Raw genomic sequence first — 19,490 nt, 5'->3', positions numbered from 1 at the left:
TGTTATTCACAGAATTGGGGCAGGGTTGGGGGAGCAGAGAATCCAGAACACAGGAGTTACCAAAGATACTGGAAAGGAAAGGAGGTATAATCCTTAATGTAAAGCTAATAGAAGATGGTATTAGATTTTTCATATAGGAACAATGATGTCCCCTGTATTTTATATGAAGGGAGAGTGCATATCTGGGTTAGTTTGTGGATTTGATGTTAAGGGGAATTCCTCTTGATGTTTTCTCTTTTCTCTGTGGACTAGGAAAAAAAAAAGTCTTTGAAGACCACGAGTTAGAGGGTGTAGAGTGAGGAATAAAGCTGTAAAATTTCCAAATAGTCTTTGTGGAAAGTAGAGTTAATGAGTCAAATCATGACTCAATTAGAGTGTGTGATATTGTGGCCTTTGGTCCCTGAAAAAGATTTATTGGAGGAAGTGGAACTTAAGTTTGGTCTTGACTCATGGGTGTGTAAACTTCATAGGAAGAATATAGAAGTCAAGGATGAAGAGGGTCCCTAGTAGTATTCTATAATGATCTATTTGATGATAATCCTTCTTTTCTGTTAATGTTGTAGTGATTATGGAGGTGAGACCATACCAGGCCCTGCATTTGATCCAGCAAGTCACCCAGCTCCAGCTACTACTCCCTCCTCTTCTTCAGCATTTCGACCTGTGATGCCATCTAGGCAGATTGTAGAAAGGCAACCTCGTATGCTGGATTTCAGAGTTGAGTACAGAGACAGAAATGTTGATGTGGTACTTGAAGACAGCTGTACTGTTGGTAAGAATTTCTATACCATAAAGTCCTCACAAATGAGTAATTAATTAGGTATATATTCGGTTGAAATTCTTTTCTTTTGAGTTGATTGCTACCAAGAAGGGTTGTGTGGGGAGGAACAAATTGAAACTGATGCTTTCTCATATAAGTCGATCATTGTGTTCTGTGAGTTTGAGGTAAGTTTAAGAATAATTGTTTTTTGTTGTTCCACATGGATGAGATGGTGTATGATGCTTTTTTAGGGCTGATGCAAATCAAAAATACTATAATTATTGGGAACATTGCATACCAGTTTTATTACTAAAACACATTCATTTTTCATAGTATGTTTCTTAGTTTTGTGCAGTAACAGAATACCCGAGCCTGGATAATTGGTGAAGAAAAAAAATTTATTTTCTCCTATTTCTGAGGATTGGGAAATCGAAGATCAAGGCACTGGCAGGTTGAGTGTCTGGTGATAGCTGCTTTCTGTTTCCAAAATGGTACCTCTGGAGGGAGGACTGCTGGGTTCTCACATGGCATAAAGCGGAAGGGCAAAGGAATGAGTTTTCTTTGTCAAGCCCTTTAATAAGCATCTCTAAAGGGCAGAACCCTCATTGCCTAATTACTTCTTAAAGGTTCTACTTAATACTCTCACATTGACACTACCTGATGTATTCAAAGCATGAAAATCAGATGTGAGGTGTGTTTTCATCTTTTTCTTTTTTAAATTTTCTCTCTCTGCCAGTTGAAAAATCCTATTAAAGGAAACTCAAAATATGTGCTTGTCATTTTTGGATAGACTTTAACTTACTTTAAGTAACTAAGTTACTCTAGCTTAACCATATTGAAGTTGTATTTGGTTCAGCTTATTTGATCCAATTTTGTTATAGACTGAGAAATTGTATTCATTTCTATTTTAATGTAGTTTTGCCTTAAATCTAGATAAATTTGAAATTTTGCCTTTGTTCATTTTGTGAGAAATCATTTTGTAATACAGTTTCACTAATTGGCATTGAGAAACAAAACTGTTGAAACACTAAACAGTAATCAGACTATATTATTCTCTCACTTAAAACTGTTAAAAAACTTTTCATTGTTTTTTAGGATAAACTTTTAACATGACTTGTAAGTTCCTGCTTAATTAGGTCCCTGCCTATATTTCCAGTTTTACCTTTACCACTCTTTCTCTCTTACTCACTGAACTGTCATAATTGACTTTTTTTCCTGTTAACTGAATGGGTCTATAGCATTGTTCATTTGTTTTCTTATGATCTTCTAGCTGGATGTTTTCATTATTGAAGGTAAAATATTGAAATCCTTTACTCTAATTATGTTGATTTCTGTTTCTGCCATCAGTTTTATGTTTGCTTCATATATTTGGGTACTCTGATGCTATATATTTATAATTTTAATTGACCCTTTAATTATCATAAAATATCCTTAGTTGTCTTTTGTGACAAGTTTTGACTTAGTTGGTTTTGTTTATGTAAATATGGCCGCTCTTACTTTTCATTATTATTGGAATGGGATATTTTTCTATCCTTTGTGTATCCATAAATCTAAATTCAGTCTTTTGTAATAGCATACACTTGAATCTTTTTTTAAAATCCACTAAACTACTCTTTATGTCATTAAAAAAAATCTTTAATAATATACAAATTTTAATCATATACATTCTCTTCTGTTTTATTTCTCCCCACTCTGGATATTTTATGTTATTGTCATAAATGATACATCATTTCATATTGGGCATCCATTATTTTGCTGTTTTTTTTTTTTGTACTGTCTTTTAAGTTACATAGCAGGTTAACAATGACTTAAAACCATAATATAGAATTCTGCATTTGTCTATACATTTAGTTTTACCAGTGAACTTTATATCTTCATATACTTTCTTGTTGCTGCCTAGTATGCTTTTGTTTCAACTTGAAGAATTCACCTTACCATTTATAATGAAGGTGCTAAACTCCTTCAGCTTTTGGTTATCAGGGAAAGCTTTTCTTTTAATTTTTTTTTTTATCTGCAGACAGACATAGTACCTTTATCTTATCTATTTATCTACTTATTTATTTTAAATATTTATTTTTTAGTTGTAGTTGGGCACAATACCTTTATTTATTTATTTAGTTATTTTTATGTGGTGCTGAGGATCGAACCCAGGGCCCCGCAAATGCTAGGCAAGTGCTCTACTGCTGAACCCCAGCCCCTATTTATTTATTTTTTATGTGGTGCTGAGGATCAAACCCAGTGCCTCACATGTGCCAGGCAAGTGCTCTACCACTGAGTCACAACCCCAGCCCCTCTGTTTCATTTTTGAAAGTTCATTTGCCTGATAAGAGTTTTCTGGGTTTGCAAATATTTTAATTTCCTTACTATTGCCATTTTGTTATTTTCTGTCTTAATGACTTTTGTCCCCCCCCCCGTCTTACTCAGCTGTGTGTCTCAGTGGGATATACATTCCCACTCCCTTCTGATATACAAGGTTTCTGACTTCTGACAATATAATTAAAATGTGTCTTTGCTTGGACTTCTTTGTCTTTGTCCTAGTGAAGTCCTTTTGGTTTCTTGGATCTGGATGTCCAGTTCATTCCTCAGATTGGGAGCTTTTGGTCTGTTATTTCTGAAAATAAACTTTTAAGCCCTTTGACTTTTCTCTTTTTGTGAGTCCCATAATGAGCAAAGTGGTTCACTTGGTGATGTGGACCAGGTCTCTTAGGCTTGCTTCAATCTTTTTCATCTTTTTTTCCTTCTCTGGATAATTTTGTAATTTCAGGAGATCTGTTTTCAAGTTTGTGAATTTTTTTTCTTTTGCTTTATCAAGTCTGATGTTGAATCCTCCAGTGAATTTTTCAATTCTGTTACTGTGTTCTTCACCTGCATAATAGTTTTTTTTTGGGGGGGGGATTGAACTAGGGATTAAACTCAGGGGGCACATGACCATAGAGCCATACCCCTAGCCCTATTTTGTATTTTATTTAAAGACAGGGTCTCACTGAATTGCTTAGCACCTCGCTTTTGCTGAGGCTGGCTTTGAACTTGTGATCCTCCTACCCCAGCCTCCTGAGCTGATGGGATTACAGGTGTGTGCCACCATGATTGTTTTTAACAATTTCTCATTGTTGATATTCTCATTTTCCTCATACATTGTTTCCATGAGCTCATTTAGCACCTATTATTTTTCAGGTAATTTATATCCTTCTATTTGTTGGCATTGGTTTCTGGAGATTTAATTTACATCATTGTTTTTTCCTTGTTTCCCTGTTTCTTTGTGTATCTTTTAACTGTTGGGATCACCCTCACTCCCTTCCCTAATAGCTGCCTCTTTTCAGTCTTTATGGACTTAGATTCATACAGGGAAAGAACTTTGATACCTTTTCTGTGAATGCGCCTTTGGATTTACATCTGTTAAGTTTGTAGAGGGATTTGCTGATTTCTTTTTTTAGGAGTATGCAATCTCTTACTCTGGTGTCTTTCTATAGAATTACAAGTTCTTTGGAAGAGCTGCAAGGTGCACATCTTTTTTTCTTAGTGGTTTGCAGCCTTTTAGAGTACTGTGGGTCTCATCAGTGCTCTGAGTTGAGTAGCCGACAAACGAGAACCTTGGGTGGTGTCCCTCAAAGGTGGACTGTTGGATGTACACTGCACTCTCCCCAAAAGAGTGATTAGTTGTATTAGTTGTATTAGCCCTTGTAGGCTGCACTGCAAGCCCTCTGAAACAGCACCAAGCTGTCTGGTTGTCCTTTGTTCTCAGTAGCTTCCAGGTATGTAGAGTGTGTTGGGTTCTGTCAGCCCACCAAAACAGATGAGATAGAAATCAGTGCCTTGAGTAGCATCCCCAGCAGTGGTGTGTAGGAACTGTTAAGTGAACATGTGTTAATCTAATCCATCATCTTTGTTGTTAATGGCTCTCAACCTGGTACCCTTTCCTGTCAGTGCTTAGATTCAGGCATGACAGAAACCAGTCCTTTAGGCAGCCTTTGAAAAAGCCTCACTACGGTAGATAGGTTTCAGTCTTCTTTTACTTTTCCAGGGAGAACTTGAGAACTGGAAGTTTTCTCAATGAGTCCCAGGGAAAGATTATGCTATAGACTTTCCTGAAGGCTGGTTTTCCTGAAGGCTGTGTCTGGTTTCTTTTTTACCCAGAGTATAATCATCTCTTAATTGATATCTGGATTTCTTACAAAGGTTTTTTTTTCTTATTTTTAATTTTTATTGAATTGATATCTCCATAAAGGGTCAGAGAATCTGGGGCTTCCTGTTCCATTATCTAGTTGACATTACCTCTTTCCTGTATATTCTATTGTGTTATTTATTTCCTCTTTCATAGTACTTAATGTTTTATAATATATTTTTTTCTGACTAGATATGTTCTTCTTCATCTTTTTTTTAAATAGATGGACACAAAACCTTAATTTTATTTCTTTCTATTTTTATGTGGTGCCAGGGATCCAACCCAGTGCCTCATGCATGCTAGGCAAGTACTCATACTGAGCCACAACTCTGCCCCCTAGATATGTTCTTTGAATACTAAGGCCATTTCTCTTTATTGCTGTGGTTTCATTATTAAGCGCATGGTTGTTTAATAAAATACATACCTGTTGACCGAATACAGTTACTTTTTATGGAATTGATTACAGTTTTGAGTTACTGAATGATGGAATACATGTTTGTTAGGCATTTCAGCATTGTATGAACATATAGAGTATACATACATAAACTAAGATAGCTACAGTGTTACTAGGTGATATCATCCTAGGAATCAACATTGTATATGCACTCTGTTCACTGAAATGTCATTGTGTGGCACATGACTATATTTGTATGAAATTACTTTATTAATAACATATGTTCAATTTGCCATTCAGGGCTGGCATGTATGTGGCTTCAGTTTCTTTTTATACTTTGTATGACTAGGACCACTGAAAATGGGCATGAGTTATATAACCTTCCACCTAGATAACAAATAAAACCTCCCATTTTTGGCAGAAGAAAGTCCTACATTCACTAATGTCATGTTTCTGAACGTTCTGTGGATTGAAAGAAACTTCTGATTATTAAAAGGAAAGGATAAACAATTTTAATAAAAAATTAGCTGTGAAACAGAACAGGGTTTATGTATTGGACGAGAACTTTTAGATAAATCACACAGTTTAAAAGGCAGTAATACTTGATGGTTAGAAGTATGGATTTTAGGGCTGGGGCTAGCTTGGTGGTAGAGCAGTTGCCAAGCATGTGTGAAGCCCTAGGTTCAATCCCTAGCATTGGGGGGTGGGGAGGAGAGTGGATTTTTCAGTCAGACATACCTATATTTTAATGCTGATTCTACCATTTAATTGATGTGTGATCTTGGTATATTTTGTATTGTCTTAGTCATTTGGAGCTGATGTAACAAATATACTTATTTGGAATGGCTTCAATAAAGAACAATATTTCTTATGACCCTAGCATCTGGGAAGTAGAAAATCAAGGTACCTACATATCTGAGATCTGCTAAGGTCCTACGCCTTGATTTGAAGATAGATATCTCATCAGTGAATCCTTACAAAGCTCAGGACAGTGAGAGAAATGAGCTCTGTTTCTTCTTACAAGGCCAATCCCAACATAAGTCTCTACAGAGTTAATCATTCCAAAGATTCCCACCTCCAGATACTATCACATTGAGGTGTAGGGTTTCAACATAGAAAGAAACATTTAGTTCATATCATCATTTAGTCTTCTCAAAGCTTAAGATTTCTTAATTATAGTAATATAACTATCCCTATCTTCTAGCCATATTTTGAGGGTTAGATGTTTTTAAGCTGGGCATGGTGGTATGAGCCTATAGTCTTAGCTAAATGGGGAGGCTGAGGCCAGTGGATTGTGTTAGACCAGAAGTTTGGGGCCAGTCTACATAGTGGTTCCCCATCTTAAAAAAATATTATAGATAAAATGCTTAGTTTTTAAATATAAAAATAAAGATAAAAATACTTACTTAGAGTTAAAACTTGCTAAAGGGTAGTCTATGCTGCTGCTTCTGCTTTAGCCACAGTTACTTGTGCTGCAGTTGTACACTTCAAAAACATCTGGCTCTTTCCCAGTTATTTAGTAAGAAATTTACATCTTTTTTTTTTGCTTGTTTAAGGTAACTTTTTACAGAAATAGAGATCCATAGCAGTAATGGAATACACTTAAAGTACTACTTTCTGATGTAAAAACCTACAGTCTTAGTCTACAGATTTCAGAAATCCTACATACACGATCAGAAATTATGAAAATTAGCTATTATTTTCAGAGTTTCAAAGAGCAAGTTTCTGCAGTTTTCCTTATAACCTGTATCAAGGACATGTTTTACCACTCCCCGCCCCCCCACCCCCCAAAAAACAGATCCTTTATGCTGATGTTTCATTCCATGCTCTTGTTTGATCTGTAGTGAAAGTAGATAAGTTTTTATATTAGTTTTCCTTGTTATAAACAAAGACATTACCATATGCTTTCTTTTCTCAGGCTGAATAATCTAATTCTATTAATTTTCCTCAAGGGCTTATTTTTTTGAACTTCTTTATTCATATAATTTTATCTGTACCTTGCTTTTTTGGAGATGTTAAATAAACTAGACAGTCATTCTATTGTTGTGTTTTAATGATGCACTTACTAGAAGTATTTTACTTTAAAATGTTAGGTGTATATTGCCCTCATGATCATCTTTGTTAATTCTTTAAAATTCTTCCCCCTACCCAGTCACATGTAAAGGGATATACTTAAACATTTTTCAGTTTGAGTTCTATCAAACCGAGATTGAAACTTGATCTTTCTATCTTAGTATGTACTCCACAAGTATTATATTTTAATATGCTATTTACAAGCTACTGCATTAGCTATTTTACATACTATGAGGATTCTTTGAGTTATCTAACCTTTGTCTTCAGAAGAAAATAAAGCTATTTATAAATATTGAAAATATTATAGTTAGGTACAATTTTTCCCAGTCAGGGGAAAAAAAAAAAGGAAGATGAAATGAAGGTAAAGCAAAATAATAGGAAGTCAAGTGCATTCTATGATGTGCAATATTCTAGCTAGCATTGAAACACACATCTGCTGATACATTTTCAACTAGTGATTCTGAAAGAGAGATTAACTTATTTATTATATTTCAGAAAAAAGAAATTATCTTATTTAGTATATTTCAGAAAAATAGTCAGTATATCTGACTATAAAATAATAAAGAGATTTCAAAGAATCCTTAGAGAGAGTAAACATACCTCTGAAACATGATTAGCCTCAGTTTTTACTCAAGTAAGACGTATAAGAGGTATACTGCGACAACATTTTTAAGCAGTATTCCTGATCCATTTTGAATTTCAATCCCTGCCCCCGCAAGGAATCCAAATTCCAAAGCTCATTTTGAATTGAGACCTTTTTTTTTACAAACTGGCAATCTCTTTTTCCTACCTTTGGCCAATAAATATTAAATAAGAATGTAGTCATCTGCCAAACTCATCAAACTTTTTTAGGTGAAATAACTATGTTATACATTTGTTTTTCTTTTTTCCTTTTTCCAGTTTAAAATCTTACTTTTTTGGGGGAAGTACCAGGGATTGAACTCAGGGGTACTTGACTACTGAGCCACATCCCCGGCTGTATTTTGTATTTTATTTAGATAGGGTCTCACTAAGTTGCTTATCACCTTGTTTTTGCTGAGGCTAGATTTGAAATCTAGATCCTTCTGCCTCAACCCCCTGAGCCTCTGGGATTACAGATGTATACCATCATGCCCTGCTTATTCCCCCCCCCCCCCTTACTAGGCATTGAACCCAGGGATGCTTAACTACTGAACCACATCCCCAGCTCTTTTTAAGATAGTGTTACTAAATTGCTTAGGGCCTCACTAAATTGCTAAGACAGGCTTTGAACTTGTAAACCTTCTGCCTCACCCTTCTAAGCTGTGGGGACCACAGGTATGTGACACTGTATGTCACTTTTTAAAATTTTTTTTATGGTGATGAGTTGGAAAGTATGTAATGAGGAAATGCAGTTATGAATTGAGTTTGGCTTTTTTGGATTCAGTATAGTTTCAAAGAATTCAATAAGTTTTAAATGATATTTAAATAAACTTGTATTTTTAATGACCAAATCCCGTCTATTAATATTTAACAATGGCTTTATTTCTCTTTTTAGTATTAGTCAGAATTGATCATTCTTATTGCTTATATGGATGTTTAGTAATATTGTTAAGGCATCCTTTGTCTCTTTTGTGGACCACTTAAAAAATGTCAGATGTGGGCTGGGGTTGTGGCTGAGTGGTAGAGCACTCATCCACACGCCTGGGACGTTGGGTTTGATCCTCAGCACCACATAAAAAAAAATAAAATAAAAAACATGGGTATTGTGTCTACCTACAACTAAAAAAAATACATTTTTTTTTAAAAAGTCAGACATTGTCTTTACTTTCTTAATTTACTGATGGATATTCTCATCATTAGTGCCATTTTAAAATTTTTCTTTTAAATCTTAAAAGAGACAAAATCTGAAATAATTTCTAAGAAAACTAGAATTCATTTTAATATTAAATACATGTGAACTGCTGTTATGTTGCATGTGGCCAAATTTATGTGAATAAACAGTGTCTCACTTGGTTCTTTTTGTTGATGGGCTATTTGATGTAGTAGATTGGAAGTTCATGGATATTTTGAATACTTGAACTATTTTCTTGAGTGAAATCCTTGCTCATTTCAAGTGTAGTGAGCTTTCTACTGCTGTGACAAAATATCTGAGACAATCAAGTTATAAGGAGAAGAGATTTATTTTGACCCAGTTTCAGAAGTTTCAGTTCATATTTGGTTGGCCCTATCACTTTGGGCATGTGATGAGGCAGAAAATTATGGTGAGGAAGCAAACAGACAGGGAAGGGACCAGGATCCCAATATAATCCTTTAAGGGCATGCTTCCAGTGACCTACTTCTTCCCACGAGGCCCCACCTCTTAAACTTTCTACCACCTCACAATAGCACCACCAGTTGGGAACTAAGCCTTTAATATTCGAGTTTTTGGAGGACATTCCACTTCCAAAGTATAAAAGATAGTGCTCGGAAACGCATGCTTCTCTGGATGATATATGTGAATATTGTACTTTCAATTTTGTCTTTATATAGAGAGTATAGAAATATTTTAAAGCTTTATCATAGATTCATATGAAAGAATTTCTAGGAATCATATTTTATAAACTGTTGACTTTATAATCCACTGTAAAAATGTGCTTAAGTGTGATAGAGTAAGAGTAGTAAAGTTGTCATCCTATTTGAAAACAAGTAAAATAGTTAACAACATACAATAAACAAAACATCTCAAAATGAAGTATAAATCAGATATTGTTAATAGTTTCAATTTTCTTTGTTCTGTGTTATAGTTATTCCCTTATAAACACCAAACTTATGTCATGTACCTTCTTTTTGTTCAGTGTTGGTATAAGCAAAGGAACACATATTTATGGATAATATTTGGGCCTTTTTAGATATTTTTCTTTTTTCACTGCTTTTTTTTTCTGTTAAATTCTGTGAGTTATATCACTTGAATCATTCCATTTGTTGCAGTGTAAGAATTCATTTTGGGGCATGAGTTGTTAAAATAATTCTATCTAATTTCCATGGGTTAAGATGTTTTTCTTTCTATAGTCTATATTTTTTATAGTTGCACTTAAGTGATCTTTCTAAAATACAGCTCTCCTTACATTGCTCCCTATTTCCTGCTTTGTATTTGATTTTACTTTTGTTGTGTTCTTTAAATTTGTTATTCTTTAAATCTTGCCTTTTAAATTATTTTTCCAAATACAGTGTTTAGCATATTCATACCTGTTGAGGAAAGGAATGGTTCTATAAAAGAGGTATGCATATATGTGTAGGTATATTTATTCATCCAGCATAGGATATTTTAAAAAATACACTTATTAAATTTTATGTGACCTGCAATATAATAGTTCTGTTAGATATAGATCATCTAATAGTTATTCAAGAATTAGGTAAGTTCTAATATTTCTGTAGGTATGTGCGTACAAATTTAAAAATGCCAAGAAATGCTCAATAAAATAATGCAGCCTTTTCATGTTATTGCCAGGGAGATGCAACAAGATATGAAAACTAACCAAGAAATTTTATATCAGAGTGACACCTAGTGGTGATAACATTGGCCCATTACTGTTTTTAAGTGTCCTCTATTACTGCATTTTCATTTCAGTATGAAAAACATTCTGAGTTCCATTTTCTAATTTTTAAAAAAATCCTTTTTAAATATACATGGCAGTAGAGTGTATTTTGACATAATATGTATGCGTAGAGCTTACCTTCCTATTGTGGTCGTACATGATGTGGAGTTACACTGGTCATGTATTCTTACATGCACATAGGAAAGTTATGTCTGATTCATTCTATCTTTCCTATTCCCATTCATTTTCTAATCTTGAATAAATTCTAACTTTGAAAAAAATCTTAACCCATGGAATTTAGAATTACTTTTAAAGCATTAGTCCCTGTGTAAAATACTTTCTAGTATAAAATAGTGTGATTTCCTTGGGGGTAGGTGTTGTTATTATTTCTCCAAGATCTAATGTTGGATTTAACTTAACATACAAGTATTTGTTTAATAAAGATTGTTGAATTAGTGCTGTGAACAAATCTGCTTTTGTTGGACTTCTTCTGTATAGCCTTTTTTTTGAAATTCAGAAAATTTTCTGAAATTCAGAAAAAAATCTGTTATTATTTGAATTATTTGTCCCTTTTTGTTCATGTTTATTCTATTTTCTTAAAATCTCTTTTATTAGACCATTTTAGTTTCAAAGAATCAAATATGGAAAGATTTAAAACATTTAGGAAGTGTGTTTTCAGTTTGAAGAAGTTCATGTTAATTAAACTATTGTTTTCCAGAATCTGTACATTTAATCTAGTCTTGACTCTGTAATTCAGGTTAGTTTTGTAATCTTTGGCAAATGCCTTAACTCCTCAGTGTCCCAGACACATATTGTGAATAATGAGTGTTAGGGTTTTTTTTTGGTTGTTGTTGTTAGTACCTGCAAAAAGAAGAAAAGAACAACAGTCTTATTTGCCGTTCAGAGATACTGTGAACACAAAATGACAAGAGGACTAATTATAATCTGTACTTTTGGGCAAGGGTAGACAACAAATGATGTGTGTGTCAGCATTGTTTTGTCCATCTGCAAACTGATAGCTGTTGCCTCCATGCCGAAAATTTTATACTGCCCAAATAATTTGTAGAATCATTTAAAAACCTGAATAAGCAGCATGTCAAATTGTGGTCGTAATGTGCATAGTTATTTTTATTTGTGTATTAGAAACATTTTAGTTTAGCCTTGTGTGTTTAAATTGACATTTATTAATTGTTTATAGGGTATTATGTGATGTGTCAATACACAACTATTTTGTAGAATGAGTAAATCAAGCTAATTAGCATCTTTTTTTTTAAAAAAAGAGAGAGAGAAATTTTTAAATATTTATTTATTTTTTTAGTTCACGGCGGACACAACATCTTTGTTGGTATGTGGTGCTGAGGATTGAACCCGGGCTGCACGCATGCCAGGCGCTTGAGCCACATCCCCAGCCCGCTAATTAGCATCTTGTTACCTTATATATTTATCATTTCTTGTAGTGAGAATATTTAAAAATCTAGTCTTGCAGTTTTGAAATATACAGTACATTATTGTTAACTGTATTCACCATACTTTGCACTAGAATTGCCTAGTTGAAACTGTACCTTTAAAATTTTTTTTCTATCTATCTATCTGTCTGTCTGTCTGTCTATCTATCTATCTATCTATCTATCTATCTATCTTTATGTGGTGCTGAAGATTGAACCCAGTGCCTCACATATGTTAGGTGAGCGCTCTACCACTTTGGCTCTACCACTGAGCCAAAGCCCCAGTCCTGAAACTGAACCTTTTGATCAACATCTCCCTTTTCCTCATTCCTGCTCTCTTACCCTCACCCCCCTTCTACCCCTACCCTCTAGTAACTCCTACAACTAACAAAGAAAACAGTCCTATTTAAAAATAGAAAAAGGACTTGAAAATACAGAATACTCTTAAAATACTCTTAAGAAAATACAGAAATAGTTATTAGGCACATGAAAAAAATGTTCACTATCGTGAATCATTAGGGAAAGGGAAATCCAAACCATGGGGGTGGGAGCAAAATAATAAATTTTGACAAGGATATGAAATAATTCCTTTCTTGTGACATTACAAAAATATTACTGAAACAAGAAAAAAATTGTTTTTGAGTGTACTTGAAATATATTTTGCACATATTATTTCTTTTGGGTGACATTTATGTCAGCTTTGAAATGGGTTAGGTTTTATTTTACTCTTGAGTTTTTGGCGCCATCTTGTGTTGACATTTTTTATTAAAAATGGTAGCAGTATTAATCTGAAATGTTATTTGTAGCTTTAAAAATATATAGAAATAATGTGTATATAAATAAATATGTGTGTGTGTGTGTGTGTGTGTGTATAAAGCCCAGAGAGGGCTTATAATTTGGCTTACTAATAGTCATGAAGAGAAAGGGAACAGTGCTTTCCATCGTAGTGATCATAATACTATAATAGTTTGCTACATTCTGCTTGGAAATTGTTAGTACAACCACAGTATCCACTTTCACTGTAGTTTTCCTTTCTGAAATAATAGGAATATATTAGTAGTCATGTGTTTTATAGGGACAGATCCCTCCCAGCCATGTTTAGTTGCCTTTTGAAAATTACAAGTGTTTAATATTATAAATTTAAATCCTAATTTTCAAAATGAACTTGAGAAAAGATATTTCTATAGAATCTGCATTTTTTAGATTGTTTGTTAAGATTTGGAACTCTGAAGAAAAATTAAAAAAATATTTGAACTGATCCGTTTTTCAGGCATTTAAGTGGCAAATAGAGAGTTTGGAAAATCTATTCTTAGTTTATTGGTATGTTAAGCAGACTAGATGGAATGACCTTTTGCTGATTATTTTTTTTCTTGGGTATGCCAAAATTCATTGAGTAATTGTTGACTTGGGGTTAGATAGGGTTTTTCCCCCTATTTTACTTTAATTTTTTAAATTAAACTTTCTGTTCATTCAAAATTAGAATGTTCTAGTAAAAGGTTGTTGTTAAAAACAAAAAGCAAAGCTTCTGATCTAGCTATACCTCTCCTTGGTATCTATCCAAAAGAATTAAAGACAGCCTATTTTAGAGATACATACATTCCCGTAAAGCTGCACAATTCACAGTAGCCAAATTATGGAGCCAGCCTAGGTGTTCATCAGTAGATGAGTGACTAAAGAAAATGTGATATATATATACACACACACATACACAATGGAGTTTTATTCAGCTATAAAGAAGAATGGAATAATATCTTCTCCAGGAAAGTGGATGAAGCTAGAGGGTATTATGCTAAGTAAATTAAACCTGACTCAGAAAGACTGTGTCAGAGAGAAAAAAATAAAATAAAAAGGAATTTTGTGAAATTAGAAGGGAGATCATTATAGTAGAGGAAGGGGATCAGGACCAGGGAAGAAGGGAGGACAAGGGATTGTGCTGGGGAGTGAAATTCATCAAATTATGTTATATGCATGTACAAATATGCCACAATGAAACCATTATTCTGTATAATTAATATGTACAAATAAAAATTGCTTAATTTAAAATAAACAAAAAGGAAAGACAATTTTACTCAGCAACATTTGAATTATCTTTATTAATCTATAATATAAATTGTTAAATGATTTATGGTAATAGCTTGGTTCATGTTAACATACAACTGTGTGAATATAACCTACCCTATTGTCCAATATGAAGGTAGGCATTTTCATGTAAAATAGAATTAGCATGCCTAATAGTTGGGGAAATAAATTTTTTATGGATTCTATTTGTGACTGGTTAGTTTTCTGAAATTCCTCAATCTTGGCAGATCATTGAGCTATTTCTTGGTAGTAATTGGTGTGCACTACAGAAAATTACAAGAATTTCTACAAAGAAAATTGTGTTCAGAGCAACATTTGAAATATACATATTATTCTTCAGGATAATTAGTTTCTGGTAATAGCTAGGTTTATATCATCATTCACTCGAGTGCCTGAAAAAATGGACAAAATATATGAACAACTCTTGTTAAGCACTGGAAAACCAGCAGCATCTGTCTGTGATCCCTGAGACACAGAAAACAAGCCAGGTGAGCCCTGTAGTTGCCTCTGATTTTTTTCTGCTGAGGTTTCTATTTTGGTTCAGGAAAAAGGACTTTAAGCAGAGCTGAAAAGTCTTAACTGATTTGAGGAAAAGAGCCAGGACACTGGAATATATAGGGAACAATCTAGAGACAAGAGAAAAATTTCAGAAATCTTGATCATGCTTCCTGTAAATCTTTGAATATTAATCTGTGTATAATTGGGTAAGCTAAACAATCCCTTGAACTCATAGATGAGGCTAAGAGACTGTTAAATTCATTTAATAGTCCAGAGGGAAACATATGAGACAATTAGTAGTGACCCCAGAAATAATGTTTTCCGTATTATAATTAAACTGAGAAAATTAAAGAATATTTATTGATTAATTAATGTATAGCAATAATGAACCCATTGCATGTCATCAAAAATGAGATTTGAAATGAAAAATAACTTTCCAAAACCAAAAAGTTTGGCAAACTTCAGATTTTTATCTGTATAGAAAGAAGTCAGCAACTCCCCTCATTCTGTTGCAGTATATTACTTCTATTGAAGAGTGTAAGAAAATACTACTTTAAATAGATGTGTATTTCGAGAAAAGAGTATTTGAATAGCTAGGTAATTATGACATTCTTTTTAAATACTGTACCAAAACTTAGTGATGGATGGTTTAAGTTTAGTTGCAATATAAACTCTGAAACTACTTTGAAATTTTAACATTCTGTTATATTAAAATCCATTGAAATATCTTATATTTCAGTGTAGGATTAATATGAATTTAAAAAAGGAAAAAGGACCTTAAGCAAGCTGAAGAGCCTTAACTGATTTGAGGAAAAGAGCTAGGATGTCTGTAAAATTGAGATTACTGGAATATATATGAATTAACCACTTGGAAAATATGGGTTCACTTCAGTATGCATATCAATCATATATTGATACATACATGATAATCAAATACATTTGTTAATAATCTCACAAAACAAATGTATAAGGAAGTTATCAGTCTGCTAGTGGCAGGTACAAATCAACATTTGGATTTTTAAAAAATAATTTATTTATTTATTTATTTTTATTTTTATTTTTTAATGTGGTGCTGAGGATCGAACCCAGCACCTCACATGTGCCAGGTGAGTGTTCTACCGCTGAGCCACAACCTCAGCCCCTCAACATTTGGATTTTAATTTGAAGGTTTAAATTTAATGAAAACAAATGTTGCAATTGTTTTCTTCAAAATTTCCCCATGGTACTGGGAATTGGAACTCGGGGCCTTGCTCATGTGTGTGTGTGTGTGTGTGTTTTTTAATTGACTGGCTCACCTTTGTTCAATTTTGAGAAAATACGTAGTTTGAATGCTATAGTTTGTTAGTTACTTGTTCAAATAAAAATGATATTCTGCGAAAAAAACCAAGTCCTTTGACTTAAGGCAGTGATTACACTTGAGTATGTAGCAGAAGTGCTTTTAGGTAATTCCAATTTCATTACACATTATGTTAAAAACATCAAAATTTAATAAGAGTAATATTTTTGTTACTTCATGAAACATGTATAAATGTTTTTGTTTTTGGTGGTGAAAAATATAATGGAGTGACAACTCATTCATTTTAGCACCTCTGTTTTTATTTGTGGTAAGACATCTGCAGTTTTACACAGCAGGACTTTTGTATTATCAGTCCCAAGGAACCTCAGGAATCTTTTAGCTATGTTTTTGAGAATTACTGCTTTAGATGCACCTGATAAAAGCTTATAAAGGAGTTTCAGAATAATCAGTCTGATATACAAGAAGTTTAAATGCTTGCCAGAATAAACTTCCACACTCTTTTAAAGGCAAACTACTAAATCTAGACACTCATTAATGTGGTTTTCACAATGTCTGGCAGTCAATCAAAAAGTAGAAATAACTTACGAATTACAACCCCAAGAACAAGTAGAAAATAAAAATATATCCTTTAATAGCAGTGACGAAGTAGACAGGGTTTGAAAACAGGTCTTATAAACATGCTTAGCAATGTAAAGGAAATCAAGAATTTAATGAGGAAAGTAATGTAAAATATTTGAAAATAACCTAATGAAAAATATATAACTGAACATAGAAATTGTAAAATTAAAAAGTTACTCAGATAGATTACAGAGATTAAAGAAAATATCAATGAATTAGGAGACATAGCAACAAAGCAATGTGAACTGCTGTGCACACACATACAACAAAAATACTGGAATAAGTGGGTAGGGAGGGAAGGCTGGAGCCTGAGTGGCCTGTATGGGGAAATAAATTGGTATAATGAGTGATTAGAACCTCCAAAATAAATGGTATAGTGAAAAAGGGGAAATTTTAAAGAAAAAGAAAATAGTCCATTGCTAGCAAAATTGAGGAAAACTGAATTCACAGATCTCAGAAAGTTATTTGGTAATAAACCAGAACTAAGAAGATAATTTGGTTCATATCTATACAATAGAAACTACTTGATAATGAAAGTATAGATTGTTATTACATGCAACAATGTAGAAAAATCTCTGACAGTTTATTTAGAAAGAAGCCAGATTTAAAGGAAACCATATCAAGTCACATTATAATCAAATTGCTGAAACTCAGTAGTAATGTACTCTTTAAAAAGAATCTGGAGGTGGGTTGAGGGAGATATTCCACAAAGGGAAGATCCCAGAATATTTGGAAATAACAAACATATTTCTAAATAAACCATAGGTGAAAGAAGAACTCACTCACAAAGGAAATTTAGAAATATTTTGATCTGAATTATGATTGTTTGATGTCATCAAATTGATATTAAGAGGGAAACTTAAGAACTTTTAAGTTCAAATGATTAATTATAAGAGAAGAAAGTTATAAAAGCAATAATTGAAATTTCTACCAACAAATAAGAAAAGTTCTTACTTCAGCTTCTAGCCAAGATAGAATAACGGTAATCAGACTTACTCTCACTCCTAAAAGTACTTAAAACACCACCCAAAAGACTTATGGGAACAAGACTGGGCATAGTATCTGTTCCCACCAGCTAGACTAGAAAACCTCACAATTCATGGGGCTTTGGATAGACTACTCAGAAGGGTCTTGCTTCATTCAGTACTGGTGACTAATTAGCCTTAGATGTACTGCTCTGGTGGGGCTGACTAACAAATCTTAAAAACAAAATGCAAAGTGATTGAACTATGTCCAAGTGACTTAATTGCATCACAGAAGCTAGTTCAAGAATCTATCTATGCATCTATCTGAATAGAAAAATCCAGCACCCCAAAGAGACAACATTCAGTGTTAAGCATCCGGTAAAAAATATCATCAGACATATAAAAATGCAGGAAAATCTGGCTCATATTGAGATAAATCAATCAAAACCCAGAGCTGGCACAGATGTTAGGATTATTAAGTAATGTTACTAGAACAATTATAATTTTATTACTTGTGTTCAAAAAGAGAGGAAAAGATTTAAAAAAAGTCCTTAGAAATGTACAAATTACCCAATTGAACATCCAGAGATGAAGACTGTGATGCTTCCTTCAGATGACAAATACACCAGATGTACTTAATAGCTGATCAGAAGTTGAAGAAGAAAAGATTAGTGAACTAAAAGGCTTACAAGAGAAAACCACTTTGGAAAAAAATTAGGCAGATTCTTAGTTAAAAATACACTGGCCATTTCCCTCCTAGGTACTTAGCCAAGAATAACGAAAGCATATGTTCATCAGAGACATGTACATTATTGTTCATAGCAACATGATTTGTAGTAGCCCTGAACCAGAAACAACCCCCATATGTTTATAAGTCAGTGAGTAGATAATTTGATTTCTATCCATACAATAGAATGCTACTTAGTAATGAAAACATAGGATTGTTGTTACATGCAATAATGTAGAACAATCTCTGACAATTTATTTTGAAAAAAGCCAGATAGAACATTCAGCAATTCTATTTATATAAAATTCTAGAAAATTCAAACTAATCTGTAGTCTAGAAATAAAATTTGTGGTTCCTTGGGTGAAGGTGAAGGGCAGTATGGAGGAATTATCAAGAGGCATAAGGATACCTTTGGGGAGTGATGGATAAATTCATAACCTTAAGTGTGGTGGTTCACTGTTGGATATACTTGTCAACATTTATCAAATTCTTGATTTTAAATATATGCAGTTTATTTTATGTTAACCATAACTTTATTAAGAAATTTTAAAAAGAAGAGGAAATCAAACCCAAAGTATACTCAGAGGAAAATAGGTATAAGAGCAGAAGTCAATAAAGTAGAAAATGGTTATATATTAAGAAAACGAGCAAAACTTAAAACTTTGAGAAGATTAATAAAAGTCAATATGAACAAGAACAAAAAAGAAAACACAAGTTATTAACATTGTGAATGAAAGAGGTACCCACAAATATTAACACATGGACAATATTCCTCCCTTCCTCCCTCCCTTCCTTTCTTTCTTCCTCTCCTTTCTCTTCTTTCTCTTTTTCTCTCTTGGCTGGAAGTCTCATCTAGTGTTTTGAGCATACTGGGCAAATGCTGTCTCACTGAGTTACATCTCCAGCCCCCATAAGCAATATTAAGAAGAAACTTAGGCT

The 19,490-nt window shown here is 33.4% G+C and overlaps 1 protein-coding gene across 5 annotated transcripts in view; it reads left to right on the top strand.

Annotated features, from left to right (window-relative positions):
- Faf1 (Fas associated factor 1) overlaps window positions 1-19,490 on the top strand; it is a 384,137-nt gene that overhangs the window by 121,004 nt on the left and 243,643 nt on the right. For all 5 annotated transcript variants that reach the window (XM_078026234.1, XM_078026231.1, XM_078026233.1 and 2 more), the window contains one exon: window positions 564-769. In XM_078026234.1, coding sequence (XP_077882360.1) covers window positions 664-769 — 106 coding nt within the window. In that variant the 5' untranslated portion in view covers window positions 564-663. The remainder of the gene's footprint in view (window positions 1-563; window positions 770-19,490) is intronic.

Source organism: Ictidomys tridecemlineatus, chromosome 11 (assembly GCF_052094955.1).
Source record: "Ictidomys tridecemlineatus isolate mIctTri1 chromosome 11, mIctTri1.hap1, whole genome shotgun sequence".
Taxonomy (NCBI): Eukaryota; Metazoa; Chordata; class Mammalia; order Rodentia; family Sciuridae; genus Ictidomys; species Ictidomys tridecemlineatus.
Note: the sequence above shows the minus strand (reverse complement) of the source record. Positions and strands in the feature narration are given on the sequence as shown.